Source organism: Petaurus breviceps, unplaced genomic scaffold, assembly GCF_028583685.1.
Source record: "Petaurus breviceps papuanus isolate PSGF00001 unplaced genomic scaffold, PetGlider_PUasm1.0 96820, whole genome shotgun sequence".
Taxonomy (NCBI): Eukaryota; Metazoa; Chordata; class Mammalia; order Diprotodontia; family Petauridae; genus Petaurus; species Petaurus breviceps.
This window is the reverse complement of record NW_027187448.1, coordinates 1-13,133: the sequence shown is the minus strand read 5'-3', so window position 1 is coordinate 13,133 and position 13,133 is coordinate 1. Positions and strand designations below refer to the sequence as shown.

The following is a 13,133-nucleotide window of genomic DNA, read 5'->3' as shown; positions in this document are numbered from 1 at the left end:
CCTGCCGGTCAATCACATTAGATGTGATGGAGTGGCAGAGAAGGAGCCTTGTTGACTCTCAGAATGAGGTACTGAGTCACATGCTAAGGGAGGATAGTCAGCATATGTCATTACATCACTGGAGCCTTCTGCCTCTTCTGTTCTTTTACTGAATTGAGTCCAGCTGTTTGAATAAGGGGTACAACTCTGTAATATCAGCCTCTGTCTGATACAGAAACAAGAACTTGGACCTTTGGTGGTGGCGGTGGTGGCAGTGTGTCATTTCCCCTCCCCCACAATGCTGCTGGCATTGTCTATTTTGGCAAGAGATCCCTGGCTTGGCCCAGCTGTATTCAAATTAACTTCACCCTGTAGCAGCCTGTGAAACCTATGGACCCCTTCTCAGAATAATGTTTATATGCATTAAATACTGAGCATTACAAGGGAAACCAATTATATTGAAATAAAGATGTAGATTTTTTTTCCCCATCCAATTTAGCAAACCTCAGATTAAAAACTCGCTGATCTGGAATAAGGCCACCACCCACTTGGTTAGAGTAATGCATTTTTCTTTATTTTTTATATAAATTCAACAATCTCCATCTAAAACAAATGTTTTCATATGTAAAGAACAGAAAAGAGAATTGTATGTAAAATCATGAACTTCTGTTGCTTATAATTTTTGAATATATTGATTTTAACAAAGGAGTGATATTACTCTGTGCCCTTTTCTGCACTTTTATCTCTGTATTGTTTTAAATGGTTTGTTGATGTCAGAAATGGTGTTTTGGCTGCCATTACCTCAAGATCCCTGTGCTGGCCTCTGTCGCCTTTTTTTTTTTCCCCAAAGGTGCCATCTCCAGAATGCATTTGGATTAACTCTCTTTTAAGAGATGAGGTAGCTGCCACAGCCCCCAAAAGGAGAAAATGTTATATTCCTTGTCTCTCGATGTTTTCCCCAGAGCCCTGCATTATTGCCTTACTAAGTGAGGCCAGACCCCAATAGGGTTCATTCATAGCAGCTAAATAAGAGGACAGCAAAAGAAGGAGGTGAGGTATTTAAAGCTCTGGTTACTTCTAAGCCAGAAAGCACTGAAATCCCTGTGCACCAGCAGCAAGCCAGAGCACAGACTTGGTGAAGAGCTGCAAATAAACATAGCCCCCACCTCTAATTTTAGATTGGCTCTCTCATTCTAGCCCTGGCAGGGGAGGTTCCCTTTTAGGAGATGTTAGTATTGAGGCCACACACACACACACACACACATACATACATACATACATACATACATACCGGGTACCCCAGGCTGTCACTGCCTTGCCAGACTCCGTATCGCCTTGAAAGAAGACTTCAGAAGCACTGCTGGGAGCGTTGCCCACAAAAATCTCTGTACCCTATCCTTAAGTGGCAAATACGGGAATAACGTGTGTTCCCAATGGTGATAGACAGTCCCTTGTGACCATATTTCTAGGCTGCTAAAGTCATGATGCAATACCTACAAATGAATTTCAAAGGTTAGAATTAGTATGCAGCAGTATATTCTTGTCTGTCTCAAAAGGCTTTTTCCCAAGACCCAGTTTCTGCAAACAGATTGCAACAGGTGCTGTGAACCTAGGAGGCATTGAGTGTCCCTTTCATCCTTGCAGCAAGCACTGGTTTGTGTTCAGTCTCTCCATAGGATACCTGGCTTTGCCTGAAATAATGTGGTACTGGTAAGCTATTAGAAAAGGGAGACTTGGTGCTGTCCCTCAGCCAGGCCTAGCATCTTGGTTTTTATCTGTTAGCTTCCTTCTTGCTGCCTATTCTTTGAAATAGGTTTTCTGTTATGTTGTTCTAATTGAATCCCAGCGGCCTTGAATGGGGTGGGGAGGTAAGGTAAAGGTACAGAGTGTGGCAGCAGTGTGTCGGGGCTGTACCCACTCATCTCTGTTGAAACAGCTCTCATCAAACTGTTGTCTAGACAGTGTTTTGTATAAAGGCAGCATTTGCACAGATGTACCAGGGCCTCTGTGGGAGTCTCCAAGGAGAAGAGTAATTCCTGTTTCTGGGACTGGTGTACCAGATGAGGTATTCAAATAAATCTGATTATTACCAATTGTCTAAGGGGGATTGCCAAAATCTCTTATAAATGGTGTCCTGACCATGTTTTATTCCCCATGGTGGGGTAGGGAGGGTAATCCATTTCTGACTGTGGTATATGTGGCTGAGGAGTTCCCAGCTAGCTCCTGATGCCCATGGCTGGCAGAAAGACATGCCACCCATCTTAGGCAGCTGAGAAATCAGTCTGTGTGTTGTCTTTGGCATATGTAAAATAACTTAGATTTCTCCATAGCACTTTAGAGGTGGGAAGGGTCTTAGTGATGGACCCCCTCATTTTACAAGTGAAAAGCTTAGTCCCAGAGAAATGAAGTGACCTGTCCACTGTCATGGTTGGGACTTAGAATGGAGTCTTGCCTCCTGGGCTAGTAGTTTTTCCCAGTATATCTTGTAGGTTATTGATGACTTTTTTATTTGGGGGGAGGTGAAGAGGACTGGGAGGTAGGTACTATTATTATCCTCAATTTACAGATAAGGAAGCTGAGATAAAGAGGTTAAGTGACTTGCACTTGGGTCACAGCCTGGTGTCTGAGACTGGATTTGAATCTTCCTGACTGCAGGCTGGAGGTTCTATCCTCTGTACCAGCTAGCTGCCCCCTAGCGCCACCTAGCTGCTCCCATTTCAAAAGATTGGTGGTCTCCAGTTTTCATGTAAGGTTTCTGCATTTTCATTTTACCCGTGAACATAAATGACTACCCAGGTAACTGAAAAAACCCAGATTAGGGTTTGGACTTAATGTAAAGAAAGGCTTATATTTGTAAGCTTCTTAGTTTAGCTCTACCATAGTTTTTTAATTTTCAAGTTATGCTTTGAACTTCACTATATGTATGGTTTTAATAGAGTAAAGTAGATTTAGCCTTAAAATGCCAAGTTCTCTTATAAATGAGGATTTTTATGAATATCACCAAGATCTACCACATAGAAACCTGTGAGTTTAGGTGAATTAAGGAAAGGCTTCAGTAGATGTGTTCCCTCCTTGGTGCAAGTTCTGTGGGTACTGGTTTTCTCTTTTGGAGGTAGGACCCATATTTGTAAACTAAAATTGCTACTACTAATAATAAAAATAATAATCAGAGCTCAAGTTTATATAGTAATTTGCAATTTATATGGTCCTTTCCTCACAACAGTCCAATGAGTACAAATGTTATCCCCATTTTAATAGGAGAAACTAGGACTTGTGAGTGACACATGGCTTGTAAATGTTGGCAGTGGGACCGGGTTCAGGTCTTCTGACTCCTAGGCCTGGGCTCATGCTGCCTTCAGCTTCTGCAGAAATCTCCTATGTTGCATGTCAGACACATGGCATCGGTCAGTAGATGCTGCTTTTCCTACCTCTGGCCCAATTCTGCCTCTCTGCCTTGCAGGCATCTTAAGCCCCCAGTTAGCCCAGTACTTGGCGAGTACTGCCCCTGTACCAGAGGAAGAGGAGGCGGCTTCCTGATACAGTGGCAAGTCAGAGGCTGGGGAGCGAGCCAACATAGTCATTCATTGGGGGGGATCTCTTCCTTCTCTCCCAGAGCTGAGGATGAAGCGGAGGGCATCAGACAGAGGAGCCGGGGAAGCGCCCGCCCGGGCGAAGGCGCTTGGGAGCAGCATTTCCGGGAATAATGCAAAGAGAGCTGGGCCGTTTATCCTAGGTAAGTCAGCCTTGTTTGCTCAGTTGTCCAGAGCAGGCTGGCTTACGCCTCTTCCATGTGCTGCCTGAATGGAGCAGCAGTGTGCCGGTAGGAGCACACGTGCAGAGCTCGTGGATTCAGCCACATAACTATCGGGGCTCCTGTAGTAAACTAAAGGTCGTTTGTTTGTTTTCACTATCTTGGGGGAATTGTGAAGTAGGAAGTTAGCAGCTATTTGAAGCTGAATACCTTCATTAGAGTGTGCCCGTGTATGTGTGTCTGCTGACTTGATGGGTCCTTTCTCTTTTCCCTGAAAATGCTGCTTGTCCTCTTGCCCTCTCCCCAACCCCCCGAGTCCATTTGGGACATAGGGGAGGTATACTTGCTCTATTTTACCATGAGATCAAATCGTACTTGGTTTAGAGCTCACCTAAGAGATCCCCGTGATTGCTGTGGGGTGGTGCCTGAACAGTACATAGGTAATCCCAGAAAGGCGTTGCTGTGACTCCCAAGCACCTGTAAAATTGGGCAGACAGTTTGTGAATAAGAGCACTTGGTGTCAGCATGCTTGAGAAAAGAAACTTACAAACGGAGAGGAACCAGAATGTGATGGGAATTGAATGGGTTGATTGGCCGGATTTTATGTTCTGGGGTTTACAATTTATATTGTGATTACATTGAGCCACCTCAGTAAATGTTGTCTGTCCCATAAGCGTTTATTAAGCGCCTACTCTGCACTAGGCACTGACCCCAGAAGCCCAGATTGCCTGTAGACAGAAGCTAGTTGTGTTAGGCAAGCGGTCTTAGTAAACTCTGCCCTCAACACTGAGGGGCAGAGATCAGGTATGTGCTAGATTGCGTGACACAACACCCTTGGATGTGTGGACTTGACAACGGGACAAGAACAGTGAGTCACAGAATCTTAGAGCTAGAAGGGGATCATCTAGTCCCTCCCCCACTTGAATCAGGGACCTCCCTCCATAGAAGTGCTGCAGGCACACCCATAGTATGTGAAAAGCTTCTTTTTTGTAGACATGGTATTGTTCAAGGAGACTTTAAAACCCCATCGCTTTGTTTTTATAGGAAAGACTGCCCAGTGAGAACAGGATTGAGGATCTTAGCAGAGTTGGGTTGGCTGCCCGTGGAGGCCCCCGGTAGCTGTAGACGCGTGGGATATAGGATCTTAATGATGCCCCACTGTGCTAGGCATGGCCGCTGAAATGCATACAGACCTTTTCCACTCTGTGCCCTCAGGTCCTCGATTAGGTAACTCACCAGTGCCCAGCATTGTCCAGTGTTTGGCAAGGAAAGACGGGACAGATGACTTCTATCAGCTAAAGGTAGGAAGAAGAGAAAGCCTCCATATTTCTGACTGCTTGTGCATCCTAGGTAGCTTCACACCAGTGTTGCTTTCACATGAGTAGTGTGACTACATTTTTACCTTGAAGCAGTTAGGTTCACACATTTTGTCACTCTCTACAACTCTTGGTTTAGATGAATTTATATGTACATAAAATTAGAGCAGTCACTTTTGAAAAGCCTTGTTCAGTCTTCCATATGCTTTAGAAGTGAAACCTCTCTACTATTCCTACCTAGTCCTAACGATCATTTGGTTTAATGAACAACAAATACAGTAAGGCTTTCTTTTCCTTTTCCCTAAAGATTCTGACCCTCGAAGAACGGGGGGAACAAGGCCTCGAGACCCAAGAGGAAAGGCAAGGCAAGATGCTGTTACACACGGAATATTCTCTGCTTTCCCTTCTCCACACTCAGGATGGCGTAGTTCACCACCATGGGCTCTTCCAGGTAAAGGGCAGAAATGGGGCAGGCCAACTCTGTGAGCCTCCTGCCACTTCTTGGGCCTGGCTTGCCATTCTACTTTGCAATATCTCCTTGTGTTCATTTTTTTTTCCCCTTTTGGAGGGCAGTTGGGGTTAAGTAACTTGCCCAAGGTTATATGGCTAGTTTTTGTGTTAAGTGTCTGAGGCTGAACTGAACTCGTGTTCTCCTTACTTCAAGGCCGGCGCTTTACTCACTGTACCACCTAGCTGCCCCCATCATGTTAATTTTTTTTATTTCTGTCTTTTGTTTTTATATCCCCTATTTTTTTTTCCTCTCTATCCCATCCCCCTCCCCAGAGAGTCATTCCTCATCATGATATTTCCTATGCAGCACCACCCCAGTGAATCAGGGCTTCCTTAGGAGCTGAGGGAGGTTATTCAGAGGACATTGTTTACTGGCTGACCCATTGGTCTTGGTCACTATGATCAACTCTAGCCAGAACATAAACAGTATACATTTTAAATGGTCATGATTTCTTTGAAAAGCAGCTTTTCTGGGTAAAGGGGAAAAGCCAGGAAGTCTGTTAAAGACAAAAGAACTTTGGGGATAGATTTGAGCTCTCTTCTCCAAAGTGGCCTTGACTTCTTGAGAAATGTAAGAAAAGTAATAAAACAAGAAGCTAGAGGGCTTCTATATCACCTCAAAATGACCAGAAATGGCTTCAGTTCCCATGAATAAGGTATCTCCTTTAGGCATTTGCTGGACTCACCATTCGGGCCTGCTGCTCCTTCGGGCAGAAAACAAATCACTCAAGTTGCATTGGCTGGTTAGGAATCCTTTTGTAAATGTGCTCATTAAAAATCTGTGTCCTTGGAGCAGTTAGGTGGCATAGTGAATAGAGCACCAGCCCTGGAGTCAGGAGGACCTGAGTTCAGATCTGTCCCTCAGACACTTAGCATTTACTAGCTGTGTGACCTTGGGCAAGTCACTTCACCCCAATTGCCCTGCCTTCCCCCCTCCAAAAAAATAAAAGTAAAAATCTGTATCTTTAAAGGGGCTCTGACACCTTTAAAATAAAAGAGAAAAACGGTTCTTAGGAGAGAAATGAGTCACCATTCTGAGAGGGGGCATTCTCCTACCTGTCCTGGAAGGGGCCAGTTATTTGGGGGGGGGGGGGTCCTGAAAGCATTAGCTGAGGGCAGAAAGTATTCATTCCCCTGATGGGTGATCAGGCACTGCTGGACCTTTGCTCCTCAGTAGATTAGTCCAGAGGAATGAATGGTAGAAGTTATGTCCATGAGGTCTTTGTGTTTAGATTTGCCTTCAGAGACTCTGGAGGGAACCCAGAGTAGAAATGAGTAATTCAGAAGTTTTTCTTATCTAAGGTATATTGAGAGTAGTTTTCTTTTCTTTTTTTTTTTTGAGGGTAATTGGGGTTAAGTGACTTGCCCAAGGTCATGCGGCTAGTTTTTGTGTTAAGTGTCTAAGGCCGGATTTGAACTCAGGTCCTCCTGCCTGTAGGGCCAGTGCTCTATTAACTGCGCCACCTAGCCACCACAGTAGTTTTTATTTTCTTAACAGCTTACACCAGAGGACCAGAGTACTTGTGATTTAATCATTTTTTTGTACACGTTATTTTAAAATACTAGAGAGCTTTATTAGTCAGTCGATAAGTATTGAGCATATCCTTTACACCAGGCCCTGCACTTAGTGCTCTGGGTAATTCAACATATAAGGTATGATCTCTGACCTCAAAGATCTTAGAAGCCAGTTGGAAAGATAAAGTCCATGCATACAAAGATTAGAATACAAACACTGTTTGATAAGCACCAAATGTTTGGTACAGATAGTAAGTGCTTCTGGGGGGGGGGGGGGGGGGGGGGGGGGAGGGTGGAGAGGTCACTGGGGCTCTAGTCCCAGCCCTGCCACTGAACTGCCCTTGGAACCAGATTCAGCCGAGTCCCTTCAGCTTTGGTCCTCAGTTTCCTTAATTATAAAATGACAGTGTTGAACTAGCTGGCTTCTGCGGTCCCTTCTAACTGGAGTTCTGTGATTCTAGGGAATCTTGAGTGACCTTAGATGACCACAAGCTGGGTGGCAGAGCACGTTGTTGAAGAAAGGGAGAGGACGATGAAAGCTCAAAAGTCTTTCTTGTTATCTTAGTTCAGCTTAAATCTTAAAGAGGGAAAGTGGCCAGAAACCCTCAGTTCCTGAGTAGGATTGATGATGTTGAAAGAAGTGGTTGTGCTTTTCAGTAAGATTGTGAAAATGTATTTGAAATCCTAGGAGCTTCCCAGGGCTGACCTCTACTTAACCTCTACTGTCTTATGGGAACAGAATTCACACTGCGACCTAGATATAATATAATACAGTAAACATTGATTAAGCACCTCCTTTGTGCCAACCACTTTGTTAAATACTGAGAATACAAATAAGAAAGCCAGTCCTGCCTAGGAGATGACAGTACATGAAAGCTGAAAGACCATGCCAAGGGTGCCTGGCTTGTGGACATGACAAAGACGGTGGTAAAGTCAAAGCCAAGCAGAGCAGCTGGGGGCTGATAAAGAGATTGCTGGGATTCTGAATGCTTGTAAAGGGAGCCTGGGGAACGGCTTGGCTCTGCCTTCCAGTCAGAGGGCAGAAGCAGTTGGGGGCATTGTTGATGTGTGAAGATCAAAGCTGACGAGGTCTCCATGATAAGGAATTATTTCCTAGTGATGAGCTGGGGGTGGGGGGTGCCTGATGATGATGTGGGTTCAGAACCAAACAGAACAGCTGGCAGCCAATGAAGAAATGGCTGGGATGTTGAAGAATGATAGAACAGGGAGAATGAACACCTCCATCTCCTCCTAAGACCCCCACCACGCCCCCCATCCCCAACGGGAACACACCTTGTGAGAAGAGTGACAGAAGTCTTATCAGTCATTTGATGCTTTTGCTTTAAGCTTGTGGCTCTGGGTTCACTTGTCTTTGATTCTGATAAAAACGTGGAGCTTAATGAACACTTGTTTGTGAACATAAGTCCTTCCATTTATGAATATGGCCAGCCGCTTCTTTGGCTGTACAATTTGGCAGTGTTTGAATGTGCTCCTCTGGGATGCCATGCCAGGCACTGGAGCTAGGCTTGTTTGCTGGGTGTAGCTCTTGGCACATCAAAGGTTAGGTAATGTTGACTGATTCCATGATCACTTCATTCCCATCCCACAATCCTGTACTACTACTCAGCCCATCTTTCTTGCTCCCCTGTCCATGCTGTAATCCAAATGGGAGGTTCCAGTGCTAGCCAGTGTCACAGAACCACTTTCCTCCTAGGACCGAGCTTGTGAAATCGTGGAGGACATGGAATCTACTCGGATGGTCAAGAAAATGAAAAAGCGCATCTGTCTAGTCCTGGACTGCCTTTGTGCACATGACTTCAGTGACAAGACCGCAGACCTGATCAACCTGCAGCATTACGTCATAAAGGAAAAGCGACTCAGCGAAAGGGAGACAGTCGTTATATTCTACGATGTGGTCCGAGTGGTGGAAGCTCTGCACAAGGTGAGCGGCTGCCACGCCCGGCTCTTCTTTCTCCTCTAGACCATAGAGTACGTTACCTTTCGAGTACTAGACAAAGGGTGAGGATGGATGAGTGTCTCAGCTTCCTTAACAGTTACAAGACTTGCCGTGAATCCTGCCAGAGCTTCTGTTTTCTCAGCCATCTGAGTAGTGATGATGGCTCAGCAACTTCAAGAAAGACAGTGGTGGAATTCAGTATAAACCAGGTTAAGAGCAGTAGCACCTACACACAGCACATTTCTTGGGTTTGAGACCCTTCAAACCTAAAACCAGGCCAGAGCATGACCTATAAGAGTCAATTACAAATAGGTTCAGTTGATTAAGATATTAAAAATCAGTGTGAAAGTTTTGTCAGTCTATTGCAAATAAAAAGTAGGTCCATGTCATTCCAACAGATGAGTCACCATAGAGAATTTGTTAGGGTTTGTGATTTTGAGTCCCTGATTGTCCTTTGAGTTCTCATCTTAGCTAGAACTGTCCACACCTGTCTTGTTTCAAGTCAGTTGGTAATATCACTTCATCCACAATATTGGGAATTGTGGGTATGGATGAACCCGTGATGGCAGTATCGGGAGCAGTCGGGTGGGGTTTAGTGAGAACTTTGGGTTCTAAAATCCAGTTTCCTTCCCACATGAGTTAACAAAGTTAGCAGATTCTTGGATTCTCTTGAATGTTGTACATCAGAGTAAGAACTGAAAAGGAAAGCATTTCTGACATGTGAGACAAGTTCTCTCATTAGAGATGTCAAGCACATGCTCTGTGATCAGCTTCTTTGGGGACATTTTAGAGTCCATCCTTGGGCCCAGTGGCCTCTAAAGGCCGTAAGCTTTTAGGGGGCTTGAATTTGTTGTGAGTGTCTAAATAACTCCAGTCCACAATCAGCACTTTCTCAATGCCTGCTGTTTTGCAGAAAAACATTGTGCACAGAGACCTGAAGCTTGGCAATATGGTGCTGAACAAAAGGTGAGTGACCTTTTCTCACTGGCTTATTAATCTTGAGATCGAGGCAGGTTTTATATGATTTTGTCAACAACAGCTCATGTTTGACAACATTTTGGGTTCAGAAATGTAGACAGGATAGGGGTGGCCAAAAGACTGAAGGGTGGGACAGCTGGGTGGCACAGTGAACAGAGCACCGGCCCTGAAGTCAGGAGGACCTGAGTTCAAATGTGACCTCAGACCCTTAACATGTACTAGCTGTGTGACCTTGGACAAGTCACTTAACCCCAATTGCCTTGCCTTCCCCCCTCCAAAAAGACTAGACGCAGATTTAGTTCCAGGAAATCCAAAATGTGACACTAACTAGTGTGGTGAGCTAACAAAATCTCAGGCTGACTCTAAGCACATGGTAGCCAGAACAAAGGAGATGATGGTCCCACCGCAATTTGCCCTGCCTCGACCACAGCTAAAAATCACCTTCCCGTCTCCATAGGACAGTGATTATTGTGTAAATCGGACTAGAAATCATGTACTATGCAGATCCCACTTGAATGAACAAGAGATATGGTCTTAGCCCTTCAGATGTTTGGAGAGAGCTTTGTGACAAAGCTTTTTTCCCTTGGCCCCAGAGTGCAAGGCAGCTAACTGCAGAGGCAGTTTTCCGATTAGGTGGAAAACTACCAACCTGCCCCAGCGTCAGGCCAGCTGTTTCTGTAGGGAGTGAGTGAGTCTCACCAGAGGCCTTTGAGGAAGGAGCCTGGGGGACCACTTGTGAGGCACGTTGTGGGCAAGAGAATTCCTCGGCAAGGACAGGTCGGACACTCTTCCTCCCAGCTCTGGGCATCCTTCGTTTCTTTCAGCGACCACTGATTCTAAGCTCCTTTCAGTGACACAGGAACCTCTATTTTCTGAAAGAGTCCCCAGTTCAGGGAGCCCACTGCCCTGAGAATATCACCACAAATCAGCCTGGGCCCCTTTTATCCTCCACACACTGGGGTAGCCCTGTACATTTATACACACACACAGTTCTCGTCATCGCATGGATGCAATTATCACTTGTTCTTTGAGGCTGTTGCCCCTTTCTGAGCCATGGTAGCTACATCCCACCAAAGTAGTCCAGGCTCTAGTGGATAAGACTGTTTGATAAACAGCCTAACGAGGAGGGGCCCATCACCAGGGTGGCTGGAAGATGGTGAGGTTTTCTTAAAGGTTGTCTCAAAGTTACAGATCTGTGATCCTGGAAGTACAGAGGCAAAAAAAAAAAACACAGTGAGAAATGCCAAGAATTATATTCTTTTATCTCCTGTTGCTGTTGATTTGCTAAGGAAGATAGGCTTGTCTTTCAGACCCAAAGGTAATTACCTCAGAAATGTTACCTGAAGATCTTTCACTCTTTCTTGAAGAGGGAAGAAATGGGGCATGGCCCAGCAGGTCAGTGGCGGTCCTGGCTCAGGCAGGGAAATGGCATTTGCTTCAAAGTTGTCTTTCTGTGGAAACTCTTGATAGCCTCACAAACCGAGGGAACAAGAAGATCTGCTGAAAGGGTAGGGTCAGGGGAGTCACAGGACTGTCTTGACCTCCAGCTGACTAAAGGGTTAGCAGTACGATTTTGGGAGGAGGAGGGGGAGGGAAGGGAATAAGCATTTACTCAGCACCTATTGTGTGCCAGGTCCTGTACTAAGTGCTTATCTCACTTGATCCTCACAGCAATCCTACAAAGTAGGTGCTGTTACCACCATTTTACAGTTGAGGAAACTGAGGCAGGCAGGTTAAGTGACTTGCCCAGGGTCACACAGCTAATGTCTGAGGCTAGATTTGAACCCAGGTCTTCCAAAGTCCAGACCTAGCACTCTCTCTACTGCAGCACCAAGATACTATAGAAAACCTGTGACTGAAGGACACACCTAGGAAGTGTTGGGTCTCCTACTTCCAGAAGAAAGTGGTTAAAGACTAAGGTGTCATCAGACACTAGGGCGTGCGTGCGTGTGTGCTTCTAGGTCTGTGTTGGCTGTCTGTTCCTTATCGATTAACCCTTTTTGAGTGTTGAAGCAAACTCTAGACCGGGGCTGATGAAGAGGGTCACAGGATGTGTCAGCTCTTAGTGGCTCCTCTGAGTCCCTTAAAGAGAATACTGATCAGGTTCTCAGAAAGAGGTAAACCTGGCTTATTTGGCTGAGATTCAGGCTGTTTGGAATTGGAAGGCTGGGGCTTAGAACTAGGAGGTGGCCTGTGTGTGTAGACAGCACAGAGTTCTCATCCCTCCTCTGTCTGACCAGAGTGGTGTCTGTTGAGTCATGACTCTAACACTTGTGTGCTTCTCTGTTCTGACTAGAGGAGTGAGAGTAATTAAAGCATGCTCTGCTCTCTTGGCCTTGGAGGTGGACTCTGGGTGCAGAATGAGGCATAGGTTGTCAAAAACAACAGCAATCAAAGAACATTAGTGAAGCATTTATTTTAGAAAGAAAAAGAAAAACCTTGTGGTTCCCACTGTCCATATTCAGTATCATTCTGTAAGTAGGGTTGGTGGGACTAAATAATAAATAGTTTGATTGCTATTTCCGTCAGTGACTCAGTAACCCATTCTACTAGTCCGCACATTCCCTCTATCACTGCTGCAAGTACCTTCTTGGATCTGGAAGTCCAGCAGAGACCTCGAGTGCCCAGGGGCCCAAGTGCTGCCTCCAAAGCCAGGTCCTCTCTGCTGCCCTGGTGACTTCCCGATTCATCCACTTCCACCTCTTGGCTACACTTCCATCAGTGCCAAAATCCCCCTCATCTACCTTGAAGCAGATTTTTCTCATGCCTTTCACTTGGTTAAGTTGCTTCTGCTCTCAGCCTTAAAGAAGGGAACAAAGAAACTAATGACTTCCAGTACAGTTTTCTGGTAAAAGAGTCAGGAACTCTTCTGGTGTAGGGAAAACAAAAAGAACTTTTTACAAGAAGTACATGATGACAGTGGTGGTGTTCACCCCTTCATTGGAAAAAGTGAAATGATGAATCATCATTGGGGTTACTGTAGGTTTAGGGCAGTTCCTTTTTCTCTTTCTTTTCCCCTCTCTTCTGCTTCTCTCTCCCTCCCTCTCTCTTTCCCTCTCCCCATCTCTCTCTCTCTCCCTGTTTCTGTCTGTCTTTCTTTCTCTCACTCCTTCTCTGTCCTTCTCTC

The 13,133-nt window shown here is 45.3% G+C and overlaps 1 protein-coding gene across 1 annotated transcript; it reads left to right on the top strand.

Annotated features, from left to right (window-relative positions):
* Window positions 1–3,572: 3,572 nt before the first annotated feature.
* Window positions 3,573–10,019, top strand: LOC138155638 (serine/threonine-protein kinase 40). The gene is made up of 5 exons (XM_069080902.1): window positions 3,573–3,712; window positions 4,946–5,031; window positions 5,354–5,497; window positions 8,786–9,013; window positions 9,942–10,019. Exons 1-5 carry the CDS (start codon window positions 3,601–3,603, stop codon window positions 9,996–9,998), a joined length of 627 nt encoding a protein of 208 aa, XP_068937003.1. The 5' UTR covers window positions 3,573–3,600; the 3' UTR covers window positions 9,999–10,019.
* Window positions 10,020–13,133: the final 3,114 nt, after the last annotated feature.

What these genes read in the sequence shown, in the direction of transcription:
- LOC138155638 (XM_069080902.1), top strand. Translation starts at nt 3,601, where the DNA reads ATGAAGCGGAGGGCATCAGACAGAGGAGCCGGGGAAGCGCCCGCCCGG. An exon ending in AGCTGGGCCGTTTATCCTAG is followed by an intron (nt 3,713 to 4,945) that starts GTAAGTCAGCCT and finishes CTGTGCCCTCAG; the next exon opens with GTCCTCGATTAGGTAACTCA. An exon ending in ACCACCATGGGCTCTTCCAG is followed by an intron (nt 5,498 to 8,785) that starts GTAAAGGGCAGA and finishes CTTTCCTCCTAG; the next exon opens with GACCGAGCTTGTGAAATCGT.